At 48.5% G+C, this 15,746-nt stretch overlaps 2 protein-coding genes across 4 annotated transcripts in view; one reads left to right on the plus strand and one right to left on the minus strand.

The window, feature by feature from the left end:
- Grp170 (hypoxia up-regulated Grp170 co-chaperone protein) overlaps nucleotides 1-15,746 on the minus strand; it is a 534,702-nt gene that overhangs the window by 499,098 nt on the left and 19,858 nt on the right. The gene's annotated exons all lie outside the window — the stretch shown is intronic.
- Nucleotides 1-15,746, plus strand: part of LOC146185400 (semaphorin-5A-like) — a 143,419-nt gene that overhangs the window by 102,780 nt on the left and 24,893 nt on the right. For all 3 annotated transcript variants that reach the window (XM_084606340.1, XM_084606338.1, XM_084606339.1), the window contains exons 4-6: nucleotides 1,771-1,870; nucleotides 14,321-14,429; nucleotides 14,758-14,856. In XM_084606340.1, the coding sequence (XP_084462466.1) occupies nucleotides 1,771-1,870; nucleotides 14,321-14,429; nucleotides 14,758-14,856 (308 nt within the window). The remainder of the gene's footprint in view (nucleotides 1-1,770; nucleotides 1,871-14,320; nucleotides 14,430-14,757; nucleotides 14,857-15,746) is intronic.

Raw genomic sequence — 15,746 nt, forward strand, 5'->3', positions numbered from 1 at the left:
GGGAGGGTGGTGGCGAAAGGACGAGGTGCAACAGCGAAACACGGGTCTTGCCATCCTCCTCTCTCTCTTCGTGATGCGGGTCGTTCCACGCTACGTACGATAACGACGACACGCGCGATTGTTTCCGTCGCACGCGCAGTAACGAGGATTATTAGACCACGGGTACGCGCGCGTCTTGAAGGAAATAGGCGTTCGAGAGCGAGGAGGGGTTGCTCCGAGAGGAGTGCGTGCTTCCTCGAGCGCGAAATTTATCCTCGCGCGATTCGTAGTGGGCGGACCAGAGTCGAACCAGCGACCCCGCGCACTTCTCGCTCATTTGTTTCAGTGTTTCGGACATGTGATACCCTTCTTCCGGGGCACTTAGCCCAATCGTCGAGAAACTCTCGCAGCGCCAGACTGCAGCACAAACGTGGTTCGCGCTTGTTGTGCGCGCATTCCTCTCTTTCCGAGTCGTCCGTGAAACGGAGCGCAGCTGATGTGGATCTTTTGTGTTCGGTGGGCCGGGCGGGCACAGCGAGGAGCAAACGCTGTGATCGCGGCTAGTTGGCATGCGTCGCACGAGGCCATTGCGCACGTGGGACCAGGAATGAGTTTTGATGTGCACCGTACGTGCACACAGCGCGGCAACGTGCGCTGCGCGCAAAGCGGGCGCACGCAAACACAAGATGAGCTTTATCGCAGAGTTGTAGCTGCTTGTAGCCGCACCGCATACCCGGATATATGGTAGTTCGCATACGGTCCTGTTATTCTGCCCCCCTGTGGTGTGCCCTAACCCTCACCATGCTCAGGCGGTTCATTTCCAAAACGTAGTACGCACAGTTGCGAACAAAGAGTGTACGGCATGCAGGGACGCGAAAAAAAAAATAATTATATTCCTCTGAAATTTCTTCGCTACCCATTCGTGATGGTACTTGTTCTAGCAAATAGAACGTGAATGTCGCCTCGTGCTTGCTTTCTCAGTGGAAGCCTGACGGCGCGAAAACCATTTTTCTTCGGCCCACGCACTAAAGAAAACGGTAGTGATGTTTACCCACAGCCTAACACAATTAGTTTTACGTGCGAAAGCTAAAACTGCTATCGCACTAAATAGACCTATTAGGCTTAATTAGGCTTATAAAGGTGTAATCATGGCCAGCGTTTCTCCAGACAGCAACATGCAGTCTTTGGCAATGTGTCCTTGCAGACTTTATCGATCCTCAATTCGGTTTAACTAAGCCTAACACGCTCAATTCGAATTCGACTTCGAGAGGCGCAATTATACCATCTAAACATTGGATATGGTATGAGTTTCAGGAGCTAGGAGTACCGTGAACTAAAAAGACTGCACGTAAGCAAAATGTAGAATATGTTGAAGGCACAGTGTAATAATAACTAATAAAGTACGATATGCAGGCATATGCTACCAAACGTAGCACAGAAGCAAGCCCGTCGGCTGCAAAAATTAACCGTTATTTATTCAGAGAGTTGGGTACCCCAGTTTGAAATGAAAGTCTTGTATGGTGAGGCACATATGTTCCTGCTCCCGTGTCTAAATAAAAAAAGTAATAAGGGAAAGAACAACCATAGCAAACATGTACGAAGTGTTTAAGGGGATGTTTCTAGAAGCAGTCTCCTTAGAGGGAAGTGACGACAGGACAGCTGAGAGTGTTGTTAGTAGTTTCTGATTCAGCATAGAGTGAAAAATATTGCTGGCTCATCAACAGCAGCTGGCAAAGTAGTGCAACAAAGTGTTGTTAACCGTCGCCTTACATTTATTTTTCTCTTTTTCAGACCTAGATGGAAAAATGCTACGGTTCACGTACGGGGATACTGGATACTACACAGAGCTGCTGTTTGACATCCACAGATACCAGTTGATCGTCGGAGCAAGGTACGAGCACTTCACACACGCACTCTATACACGCAGCTAGAAACGAATCCCCTTTTATATGCTATCTCACTGCAAAGACTCCAGCTGCTAATGTTCATCCTTTCAGCTGACATACTTAGTATATGCATTTTTCTCAGCAGATTGGCGACTACACATACCCTTTGTTTAGCTTTTAGTGAGCACAGCTCTATGGAGATCACTCAAACATAAAGAAACTTGCCCCTTTCTAGTCACATCTAGTACAGTGGACTTAAAATCCGTCATTACAGTGAACTAAACATATCCAGTTTACTGTATCATGGCTAAATGCATGCGAAAGCCCATGACTGTGCCCTGCCGCGGTGGTGCAGTAATTAGGGCACTCGACTGCTGTGCCCAAGGATGCGGGATCGAGTCCCGGCCGCGGCGGCCGCTTTTCGTTGGAGGCGAGAAGCAAGGTGCCCGTGTGCTGTGCGATGTCGGTGCACGTTAAAGAACCTCAAGGGGTCTAAATTTCCGGAGACCTGTTGTGGCGGGAGACCTATTAATGCAGGTGTGGCGTCTCTCATATCCTGAGCCGCTTTGGTACGTTGAACCTCGCAAAACCAAAACCCAGAATAGCATGCGTGCCTTCGGTGTAAACAGCGAAATGATTGCAATCTAGCAAATATGCCAAGGCATTTTCATTTCACAATATATTAAGGCAAGGAATTCCGAGAGCAACATGCATATATGTACTACAGTAGAGCATTCATGTTCAGTTTCGGTCTTGGGCTAGCGCTCCTCTACAGTACCCCGTTTCAGGCGCGCTACGACACCGCTCCTGAGCATCTCAGCAGCTTCACATATGCCTCGAAACAGCAGCCTCCGCCGCAGAAGGGCCGTGTTGCATTATTGAAGCGATAGCTTTACTACGCGATGTAAATCCAAAGTCTTCATGCACAGGAATGTGACCTTCAAGTGAGCCGGAGGTCAAACCACGAAACATGTGTTTGTGGTATCGCTATGGTGTCGCAGCCTCGTCCAGCTGACATCTAGCTGACATCCAGCTGACCATCCAGCTGACATCGCCCGCCGAGCTGCTGCTTTGAAGCTGTCGCGTACACACTAGGTTTAACCGTAGCTAAACCAACAATTATTTAATGCAGGTATGCATTTAACGGCTACATTTTTACCTCCTATATTGTCCGTCACGGTTCCGTCCACCAAGGCAAAACATCCAGAGGTTAGATGGCTCTCCTAATAATTTCCCCCTCCTCGTTGCTCATTGCCCGTGCTCGGTCGCCATGTATATCTTCCACCTTCCCATTAGTTACCGTGGAAGCCGGCTCCCGAGCGCGCATCGTTTTTCTTCTCGCGATTTTCTCCTCCTGCCGCAATAAACACCCTCCAGGTAGTTTTCGTGGGCTGCCCTCCATTTATGCATTTCTACCGTTCTTCTACAGTACCTGCCTTCTCGCTTCAAGTAAACACGGAGTTCACATTTGCGGAGTCCTCCAACTATCTTTTCTTTTACGCCACCAGTCTTCAAAGCGGCGCTTTCTCGCCTCTACTGCGCCAGCTAGGGTGGCCTCTTCTGGCGGAGACGTCGCCTGCAGACCGAGTGCTTCAGAAGAGTCTCCATCGGTGCCGATGTTGCTGTTGTAGGGGAGGCGGGCCGCAGTTTTTGGCACTCGATCACCACGTGCTGAATGGTCTCCTCAGCCGCGTTGCACCTGGGGCACTAATTGGTATACGAGCCTTCGGTGTACTTGGCTTTGGTCGTCCTTGTGCGCAGAACACCGCTCCGTGCCTCGCAGAGTAGCCCGCTGCCTCGTGTGTTGTCGACTTGTCGTATATGTTCTCCTTTGCGATGACGTATTTTGCACTAGAGTACACCGCCAGGGATGACTTCGCCCGTGCTTCTCTATGCCATCTCTTCGTTTCTGCCTCCCGAACCTGGTTGCGGATCTACCTTCTCCCCGCGGGCTGGAATATCTCCGACTGGTGGAATTCCGTACTTCTCTGCCAACCTCGTGTTCGGTCTGGCGACCATGTTGGCGGCCGTGCCGTGCGCATTCTGTGTACGTTTCGTGTTCTTGCAGAAGATATATATCGTGCATTGAACCGTGTCACAAGCTCCGTGCCCGGTTTTTAAGCAACTGTAAGGCTGAATCTTACAGTTGCATCATGAATCTTGCATCTGCGCTTTCTTGTCATACACTACACGGACGCGTTCTGAGCTCTGAGCACTATTGTTTGCTCGTGTGACGCAGGCTTGCGTGCTGAAAAAATCGCGAAACAGGTGTGGACAACTTTATTGTCCAGACCTGATTCGCGATTTTTTTTCTGCGCACAGGCCTGAGTCGCAAGCGAACCGCTGTGCGCTGGAGCAGCTATTGCTTTCGTCTGCTTTCAAGCGCAGCCCTTGGGAAAAGTTCGTGAACAGCAACAGAAAGCAACACTGCCAAGCGAGTCCTGTAAAACGCTTCGCATTCAGCCATGTGGTGATCCGTTCGTGAAAAGCATCGATTGGTTCGCGCCTCTGTTGTCATCTTCAGCATTACACGCATGCATGAAGATCACTGTGCAAGCGGCGTCACTGCGAAAGAACTGCGCCGTGTTCGGCGACGGCGGGAGCCTGCAGATCATGTGACCAGAAGTTTCTTCCTCTTAGAGCGGAAGGGGCGGAAGCCTGGACTAAACAGAGCTTTTTGATCATACCAGTTGGGAAATTCCGCTAGCCACAGTAACTCCGCTTCCAAAAGTGACTAGTTTCCGTACGCAATCTTCGGGTTCTTCTTAAGGCTTTACGTTTTTATAAGTTTCTATAAAGCGTGATGCCATCTAGAAGCGGCCAAGAAAAGCTGTCTGCTTTTGTCATGATTGTCTTCCGACGATTGTTGTTTTTTGTTTTTGTTTTTTTCATAATTATCTCTACGGCTATTACGCCTAAAAATTTCTGCTTATACACCTCTTCAGCTGGTTTTATTTGGCGGGTGGTAGCGAGTAACGTTGGGTGGTAGTGCATTTATCAACAATCTGAAAGTTTGCAACTCGGACATACAGCGCGTTGCACAATCCGCCTTTTTCACACAGCTGCTCTGCGCATGCGCTCCTCCCCTGGTTGGAAATGAACCACCAGCCCCAGCTGCGCATGCGCAGTTCTTGGCCTCCGCGATCGGCGCAGCCAGGTCCGACCTCGCGGGCCATGCGCAATTCATATTCGTGGCAGGCGTATGCGACAGATGGCGGCAGCTGTCAAGTGCACACATCGCCATTTAGCAGGCGGCTGCGTCTCCCAAAGACGTTTTCAACCAGAACCTTTGTATTATACCAGTTGGGAAATTACGCTTCAAAAAGTGACCGGACTTAGTATTCATTTTTCGGGTGGCTATGATTTGTCGCGCCATCTAGAAGCGGTCAGTAGAAGCTTTCTGTTATTGCCGTCATTGATTTGACATCACGCACAAGGAACCAGCAACAGAACGGCCCACGAAGCCGCTGGCGCGCAGCTAGAGGAAGACCGCCGGCATAGCCTTGACGTGAGACTGTCCAGCTCGGACCACCCTTACTGTTCTCCCGTCTCCTTCATCATACCGGACTCTGTCATCACGCGGCTTAAACAAGAGCAGAGGATTTGTTGCGGGACCTTGTCCCCGATATTACTCCTCCGATCCCTTCCGGCCTCTCTCGTCCTGCCCAAGTTCTAACTTACAAAGCGCGAGCCGGTGCAGCGTACACATCGGACATCCTGAGTCAATGGCGCCGAACCAAGATTAGCTGCCCCAACTGCCCTGCTGACTCCGTTGACCTGCAGAACTTGATCTGGACCTGTCCTGGCACAGCTAGCCTCCGCGTCCGCTACACATCTGCTCACCACATTCAGACTTACGAAGACTGGACAGTCCTCCCTAGTAGCACGGTACGTTACTGCAACGTTGCTAAATTGTGGTCCCGTAACGTTGCCAGAACGTCGCTAATGTCCTCCCGAAACCACACTCCAGCAACGTTGACATAAACATGGCTGTCATGTTGATGCAGTATTACAGTAACATTCTTCAACATGCATGCAACACTGCATGATCATTACAGGAACGTTAATTTCAAGAGCATGCACTGCAGGAATAAAACAGCGTGCATTCTAAATAGCGTATAGGTAATGACTCGTGTAGTGTTGCTTGCACATGCAAAAAGATGAGCTGGTGTTGCGTGAGTATTTTTGTTGAATTAAGCAAAAATGAAAACATGTCCTGCTTGGCAGCATTGAAAGACAAATAAGAACCATATAGGCAGCTTGGGCTTGCATGAAGCGATGCATGCTGGGTAATCCGCCATGATGTCGCTGGCAGCAGACGGCGGGCAACGCAGCCAGGCCGAATTGAGCAAATGTCTTGTCGTTTTCGACGATCCACCGAGCAAACAAGCGGCTGTCCGTGCGCTGCCATTATGTGCCTGCAATTGTCGGCAGATTCCTGAGGAACGTACACGTCGCTCTGCCCGAAAAATCGGGCGCGCATGAAGAAATGCAAAATAGTGCGACGCGGATCTGTTCAAGCTATGCGCAGATGACCAACTTTGCAGACGACTAACTGCACTTTGCGTCTGGACCTGTGGCCATCCGTCGACGTCGCCAACATTCATGATTTCTAGTTCTGGCGAATAGTTTGATACTTGCCCGAATTGACGTCGATCTCGCGTGTGTTGGCCCGTGCGAACCATTCGCGTCGGGGTCGCTAGAGAAATCCCTTGCCTTTTCGCCCTCGTGCAGACGTAATTTTGTTTGTTTGTTTTTGGAATCGTGAAGAGCCAGCAGTCGGCCTGTCCGATCGCGCCAGCATCGTCTGCGCGCGCTACACGACCATGTAGACGAGGCTGTGTGGCCTGGTATAGCACTGTCTCCTAACAATTACAATATACGCAAAGGCTCATACAGCTAAAAGATATAGAGATTAAACCCAAACAACAATCTGCACTTTCAAAATTAAACCAACTGAATGATTTTTGGAATTAAGTTGACATTAAAGCCTAAAATGAAAGGTTTAATGAAATGCACAGGTGAGAACAAGAAAGCAACATGACCAACAATCTGCACTTTCAAAATTAAACCAACTGAATGATTTTTGGAATTAAGTTGACATTAAAGCCTAGAATGAAAGGTTTAATGAAATGCACAGGTGAGAACAAGAAAGCAACATGATCATGATCCTCATGTAAAACCCCGCGTTTCTTAGGGTCTTTGAGGTATAGGAAATAAATAAAAATGTCCGACCAACATGTTCTGAGAGTGGCCCCCTTTGACAAAAATGAAATCCCGCAAAATTTTAAAAGCATATACATGGCTCGGGATCCATGCATACGAATGCACTGCGATAACAGTGATTATATCCACAACTTGGTAAAGCAATGCCAGATTCGCACCTTATGTGCTACCCATGACAAAGCTCCACACTGCTGCTAGATCCATGGCTGCAGACTGGTCCTTTTTTCAGCATGTCACACTCGTCACACTTATCTCGCAAAATGATTGGATATATGCTATAAAGGTTGCCGCTGTTTCATTTTCCTGCTATATGTCAAAATGACAGTGCTGCTATTCAATATAAGCTTTCTTTTAGCAAACGATAGAACGCGTCGCTCGCGGCAATAAAGCACAGCCACTCGCTTTGTTGCTGCCCTACACGCGACTCCCGGTAACACGATTGGGCATCGGATGCTGCCAAATAGCCGAATATATATCGGGAGTGGAGGAGGTACTCGCCGTGATCTTGCGCGCAGTTCAACGCCATGGAAATCGATGCAAAATCCACAAAGGCAGGCAGAAGAATCTCCACTAAAGCACGGAAAAAGCTCCACTTGTCAAATCATGTGTTAGGGAAAACAATAAAGCCGGTCGTGGTAGAACAAGTCGTGGGATAAACCGCCACCGCCATATTTGATCACGTGACATTGGCTGATGTCCACGACAATCGTTTCCATTTAGCAGATTTGGTTACGGTTTTGACTTTGAACCGTTCCGTTTTCAGTTTCATTTGTGCCGAGAGCAGTGATTTCGTGTTTATGGACAATCTATACTATGAAAATAATACAAAGTACGAGGCATGTTTCATCTGTTTCAACTTCAGAAGGTTACTTGAGCGCTGTAATTTTTTTTTTTTTTTGTTAGTGCGTAGCTGCTGTTGAGCTGTCCGCCTTGCATTTACTAATTTTGTTTTTCAAAATCCTCAGCAAAAATTTAATTCGATTATTGATGCGCAACAGCAATGTTGACTTTGCTTCATTTGAAACGTCCCATGTGACAAAATGCATGCATCAACTTGCTCACATACTTGGTGACTTTAACGCGCCGCACGAGCAGTGGGGCTATCCCCACAGAACATGCGGCCGTAAAGGAGCTAAAGTATGGGAAACCGCCCAGACTATGGGACTTACACTACTCACCGACCCCGACAGACCCACCCGCATAGGTAACAGTATCACACGGGACAGCTGTCCTGACCTCACTTTTGCTCGAAACATCACAGATGCGCGATGGGAAAATCTCGGCATGAACATAGGCAGCGACCATTACGTTCTCAGCACGACATTCACAGCCACACACAGCAAAGCCCCTCGCCGCACAGTCAAGCACACCAACTGGGACGCGTTCAGATACGTACGCACTAAACGTGCACCGATCCCCATCGAGGACCTGGACACCTGGACAGCCTCACTACTCCAGGATGCCGAAAATGCCACCTCCACGACTACACAAGAGGAGGATGGCCCCAACCCTGATGCCAAACTCATCCACATGTGGGAAGCACAGCGTAGCCTTCACGCTCGCTGGCTCCGACGCAAAGATAACCGCCCTCTCAAACTTCGCCTCGCACGCCTTGAGCGAGAAATCGAAACTTACGCCACCAAGCTTAGCCGGGAACAATGGCATCAAACATGCGACCGCCTAAACGGACAGCTAGGCTGTAAGAACTCATGGTATCTGCTTAAACATCTCCTTGATCCGACCCACACTAAGGCCACATCCCACAAGAACCTCGCCCGAGTAATACACGCTTTTCAGGGCACAAATGAGGAACTGCTCGACACTCTGAAAGACAAGTACATTAACACCTCTACCGACATCCCCATCCCCGCGGCATACACGGGACTTCCAAACACCGACATAGACAGGGACATCACAACAGCCGAAGTTCATGCAGCCCTCAATCACATCAAGACCACCGCCGCCGCAGGTAACGATCATATAACTAACAAAATGCTCCGTAACCTCGATGACCAGTCCATCGAAGCACTCACGGAACTTTTCAACACCCATTGGCATGATGGTCGCCTTCCGGATACCTGGAAGCATGCCAAAGTGATCTTCATACCTAAAGGGCAAAAAACTTGAGCTGGGCAATCTCCGACCTATTTCCCTTACATCTTGTCTCGGTAAGGTGATGGAACACGTTATCCTTAACAGGCTTAAAAACCACGCAGACAAAGATCTCCTTCCGCCCACTATGATTGGGTTCAGAGCCGGACTCTCCACTCAAGACATCATGTGGCAAATACAACATGACATACTCGACCCAGGTCCCATCCGGGCCACACGGACGATTCTCGGCCTCGATATTAGCAAGGCGTTTGACAACGTATCACACGCCTCCATTTTGACAAATCTCGCTCAGATGAATGTAGGCACCCGTACCTACAATTACATCGCGAACTTCCTACACAACCGCACCGCAGAACTCCACATTGGCGAACTCATCAGTGACAAGATTACCCTGGGCACCAGAGGAACCCCACAAGGTGCAGTCCTCTCCCCTTTCCTCTTTAATGTCACTATGAGGGGCCTTCCCCCAATTTTAAACGCCATACCTCACGTAAAACACTCCCTATACGCCGACGATATCACCCTCTGGACCAACTCTGGTTCAGACGGGGACATCCAGAGTTCCCTCCAGACAGCCATTGACACTGTCCACACCTATGTGCAGGCGAACGGCCTCACATGCTCCCCAACAAAATCGGAGCTGCTTGTCATCCGCGACAGGAGAGTGCGCAGACCGGCTCCCGCAGCGCTTGAGCTCATCACGCTCCACATCGACACACACCCTATACCTTCCGTTCAGACCATTCGTGTCCTGGGCATGCTAATACAGAACAATACACAGAACTCCGAAGCAATACAACGCCTCCGCACCACAGCTCACCAAATAATCGGCCTTATTCGCCGCATCTCCACACGTCGTAGAGACATGATGGAGGATGACCTCTGCCGGCTAACACAGGCATTCCTCGTTAGCAGGATAGTATACTCCTATCCCTACTATCACCTTCGCCGAAAAGATGAGGAGGCAGTTAACAGCATCATCCGCTCGGTGTACAAAGCTGCCCTAGGGTTGCCACAATATGCTAGCACACGACACCTCCTCCAACTGGGGATTTACAACACTCTTTCCGAACTTATAGAGGCACACAAGACAGCCCAAATTCATCGCCTCTCCAGGACAAATCACGGCCGTCTCGTCCTTGACCGGTTAAACGTCAACCCAATAGGCGATCCCCATCCCACAGCCCCCCTCTCGACATGTGTACACAGCCGCCTCGTTGTCAAACCACTACCATAAAACATGCTCCCTGGCCGACACGACGCGCGCCGTCAACGCAAAGCCAGGGCACTCGATGAAACCTACCATACCGATCAACACGCAACATACGTGGACGCGGCAAAACAAGATGCAACAACATATGTGGCCTGTGCTACCACGCCGCAATCTACACTGATCTCCGCCGCCACGGTGCGTGCCCCCTCCCCCACCGCAGCGGAAGAAACAGCTATAGCGCTCGCCATCGCTGACCCGCGTACGCGTACAGTCCTTAGTGACTCAAAAAGAGCAATTCTAAATTTCTCGGCAGGCTACATCTGCCTTCCTGCTGCACGCATCCTGCGCGGCTGCACTCCCGACCACAAAATTAACCTAGTCTGGGTACCCGCCCACGCGGGCAACTCTGGAAACGATGGGGCCGACCAACTTGCCCGAGGATTAACAATCCGGGCGGTCGGTCTCACGCATCTAGACGCACTCGCTGAAGCCCCCCAGACTTTCGCCGAAATTACCAATTTACACAAAGAGACGCGACGCCTTTTCCCGCCTCCCCACCCCGACCTCGACCGAGCACAAGCCACCCTGCTGCGCAGATTACAGACCCACTCATTTCTTAGTCACTCCAGGCTATCACTAATTACTAACGGGGAATACGACCCCGCATGTCCAAATTGTAACAACGGAGAACCCGCCACTCAGGCGCACATCCTCTGGGGATGCGTAAATAACCCGCCCCCAAGGGCCCTCCTGCCAGCTCCCTCTGCGGAAAGCTGGCACCAACTCCTTACCAAGCCAGACAGGAACACACAACTTTCACTCATTTCGTAGGCCCAGGATGTCGCCCCCACCTGGGGGCCACACAGGACCCATCTGCCCTAATTCACAACATCTGGGGCAAATAAAGTTGTCTCTCTCTCTCTCTCTGCTCACATTTTTGCTGAATGCCAAAAAAATAATGTTACCGTGCAAACATTTTAGCAAAGTTGCCAACGTCGCGGAAACGTTACGCCATATTCGCAACATTTCTACAACGCTATGTCAACAATTTGTTTTTATTGAAGAAGGAAAAGAAAGTGCACGGGCCTGCTACTGGCTCTGTAGCTGAGCCACCTCCGCTGCCTCGTGCAAACAGGAGAGAAAATAGAGAAGTAAAGGAAGAGGGAAAGAAAAAAGAACTGATTGATTTATAGGAAGGGAAAGGTGCGGTAACTGTCTCACTTGTTTTCTGTGTACACCTCAACCGCGCCGTAAGGAAAGGAAGGAAGGTGGGAGTGAAAGTGGAAAGAGAGAAAGAGGAGCCGTTCGTTTCGCCTCCATCGAAACGCAGCCGCCGAGGTCGGGTTCGGAAGAGGGAAAGATCGACGCGCGCCGCAACAACAGCCGTCGTCCACCACCGAAGCGGTGGCTTGTGCAATGGTTGGTTGGTTTGTGGGGTTTAACGTCCCAAAGCAACTCAGGCTATGAGAGACGCCGTAGTAGAGGACTCCGGAAATTTCGACCACCTGGGGTTCTTTAACGTGCACTGACATCGCACAGCACACGGGCGCCTTGCTTTTCGCCTCCATCGAAAAGCTGCCGCCAATGACGGCCTACAACAGATAAAAATTCGATGGCAGGCTAGCCCCCGCCGGAAGCGGCGGTGACCTACCTACCCCAGCCCGGCGCCCTCAACCTCACCTACCCCACCCACCTCCTTCCCCTCTGGGCCTCAGGCATGGAGGAAGGAAAAAAAACAGGTGCGATGTCAGCGCACGTTAATGATCCCCAGGTGGTCGAAATTGCTCCGTAGCCCTCCACTACGGCTCCTCTTTCTCTCGTTCCACTTTCCCATCTTCCTCCCTTCCCTTACAGAGCGGTTGAGGTGTCCACAGTAAACAAGCGAGACAGTTACCGCGCCTTTCCCTTCCTGTAAATCAACCAATAAAAAAAACTGAGGAGAGGCCCCATGTATCCCAGATGCATTGCGAAAAACGTGCCGGAAGTCACGTGCTTTTTTTTTTAGCCTAGATATGGGGCAAATAGCAACAGCGATGCTATGGGGCAGCATGGCTCGCGGCGTCGGATGGCGCGGAGAAGCGTTCAGACGGGGAAGGGCACACAGGGAGTGCGAGGGGAAAAGCTGCCCCATGTGTAGTTGGCGCCACAGCATTTTCCGGTCGCCGGTCGGCGTCGCGAAAAGTGACGTCACGGCCTCTCCTCAGTTTTTTCTTTCCTCCATGGCCTCAGGTCCTCATGAATAATGAATGAATGAATGAATGAATGAATGAATGAATGAATGAATCGCTGATTCCTGGAAATCATTTTTCTTTCTTATTTTGCACCTTAATTACCTGTAGAACTGTTATGTTTAAGATTTTTTGCTACTGCAATTCTTGAATATATTTTACTTTCCTAGTGATCGTGCATTTATCAACAACCTTTACCAATACCTTTATAATACGCGGGCCCAACGGGAAGTTTTGCAACTGGTAATATTGTTTTCACCCAGTAGCAGACAAATTTTCACCAGCGGCTTGTCTTGCGCAGCCGCACCAACCGCACGGTCTCATGGGAGAGCGCGCGCTCTTTCCGCGCTCTGCCTCGAGACTGGCCCTGGCAGCCTTTGCACGCGTACGATAATAACAATAATTATAATAATAATAATAACGATAATTGGTTCACAGGAAGGGAAAGGCGCAGTATCTGCCACACTTGCTCTGTGGACACCTGAACCATTTTTGTACATTATCTTGCCAGTGCCGGTTCTTCAACCATGATATTAGACAAAGATGAGTTAAAAAAAAAAAAAAAAGATGTGCGGCCATAATTTTCAGCTGTTTTGCAGGAATTCTGGTCTGACATTGCGTTGATTTTCCTTGTCGGTTGCTCTGCCATATGTGTTGCACAATAAAGTATGCATGTTCGACTGATAGCTTTTGATGTTGTGAGGTGTACTGAGAATTTGCTTTCCTAGCTTTAAATTAAGCAGCAGGGAGGTAAATTTGCCACCTCACTTTAAACAAATTTCTTTGTAGATCAGAGAGGGAGGATCCTTACAAGCTGCATTTAATGAAAAAAAAAGAAAAAGCATATCAGCAGAAATGAAAACCCAGGAGTGTACAAACAAATGAATAATGCATGAGGTGTGATGGTTTTTTTTCAATGCTGTAAGACGAACTGAAGAAAAGATTGCTAGCTAGCTCTGTACAGCAAGCCCATCATCTTTGAAAAAAAGTATGTTTGTTCAGTTCCCAAAAAGTGCACCATCTTACAGCTTACTTTGCGCTTATCTTTCAGTGAGAAGAGAACATCGATTTCATAATATGCATTAAACAAATTTCTAATTTCCTTTCTAAGTGTCGCTCTCTACCTTTATATTGAGACTAAGAGGTTCTAACGAGGAAATTGTGCTCCAGACTGCACGTCTAGCATGGAGAGTTTGGAGACGGATCAGGGTGGGCACCTATATGATTAAGATGATCGCGTCAACGGGCTGCTTGGAGTCCAGGCACAACCAGCTTAGATGGTTGAGATCCACTTTTCACTTGACACGGTGCAGAATTGAAGGAGGACAGAGCTTTAGTGTACTGTGGCAATAGCGCACACCGTGAGTGCTCACCTTGACTTGAATATTTTGAAAGTCAGCACTTCTGATGTCCTACGCTCTCGTCCTTGTCGGTTTGTGCACTGCTGCTGCAATATGAATTATTGTAATAACAAGAGGTGTCTGTGCTGATGTGACTGCCATGTCCTCACAGACTTTCTGGAGCAAAAGCTTTCAGGCAGCTTACATGTTCACTTATGAAGCAGGAACTAAATGCATATTTAGCAGTCTTACATTTTGCATGTTTTCTCGAGTTTTGCTGTACTACACTAACTGTATGTTCTCGTTTCACTGCTTCTTGATTGCCACTCACAGGGACCACCTGTTTCGACTGGCATTAGAAGACCTAAAGAAGCTCGAGGCAGTCGCTGTGCCCGCATCAAATGCAGCAGTGCGGAGCTGTCGCCAAAAAGGCCAAACCGAGGTACTAAGCCCCATGCTGAAGCAGCTTGTGTTAATGTTTTGTCTTAAATGGATTACCACCGAGGTACTAAGCCCCATGCTGAAGCAGCTTGTGTTAATGTTTTGTCTTAAATGGATTACCACCCCCTGTTGTGTTCCAGTGCCTTTTGCATCCTGTATGACAATAATACTTTTTTTTTTACGCACTAAAAGCTAAATGTGATAAAGCAATGCATAGTTGATACTCTTGCTTATGAAACTGAGATGGCTCTGGCACTGCCTTATATGTTGGAACACTTGGTTGATTGGTGAAAAAGCCTGAATCATTCACACCTAGCTATTCTTTCCAGGAGGACTGCCGAAATTACATAAGGGTGCTGCTTTTGCACAAAGAGCGACTCTTCAGCTGTGGCACCAATGCCTTTGCTCCAGAATGCACTTGGAGAGACGTAAGTCCTATTGCATGTCTTCGTGTATGAGCGTTGGTTGCTTCTATAAGAAAATTGAGGAATAACGCATTGATAATTTTTTGTTTCACTGCTAGATTAACATGGCTGTAATAAATGAGAACCGCTTGTCATTAGCAAGCTTCAAACTTGTCTTGCGAAAGACTGGAAAGAAGAGTTAGCTGGCATTTGAAGAAGGGTTACTTTCTCAGATAAAGCTTAACGATGGCTTGTTGATTCCTACAAAGCAGTTTCTTTGTCTAAAGTTATTCTGCTCTGGCCTTCTGGATGAGCAACACAGATTTGCTTATGCTTGCTACTTCAGATATGCTTTTGCCATGGTATGCCTTGCAATGCTTTGGAAGCTTTGAGGCTATTGCTGGTGCTGAACAAACAAACGAAAACATTAGCAGTTTTAGTTACAAAGTCAGAAAGCTGCCTATTATGTAGACGTCCCCGAAAAAGCAGAATTTTTAAATGCCAATGGAAACAAATGTATGGTGGCACATATTGGCCTGATATAACTGGGAGACTAATTTCACACAAAAAATTGCTCTTTTATAAAATATAAAAGCAAAGAATGAAAAGCAGGCATCATGACCACAAGCCATTTTGGTGAGCAAACTGATGTCGTCAAGTGGTCTATTGTTTGCAGATGTCTAAGACTTTACTAAAATGTCATCTACATCCTGAGAGCAGTCGTGGAGTACATAATTCTTTCAGTGTCATTAGCGTTGCAAATTTTCATCAAGGGGCAGAAAAATATTCAATTTCCATCTCCTAATTTGGAGGTGAAAATGAATGAAACAGAATGGTTAAAGCAGATGACAGCAATTCTAAAGAATCATAATTTTACTAGGAATAAATATTGGTTGTAGTTGTCGGCAGTGTCT

The sequence above is a fragment of the Amblyomma maculatum genome, chromosome 6 (assembly GCF_055883805.1).
Source record: "Amblyomma maculatum isolate TAMU_Amacu chromosome 6, ASM5588380v1, whole genome shotgun sequence".
NCBI lineage: Eukaryota > Metazoa > Arthropoda > Arachnida > Ixodida > Ixodidae > Amblyomma > Amblyomma maculatum.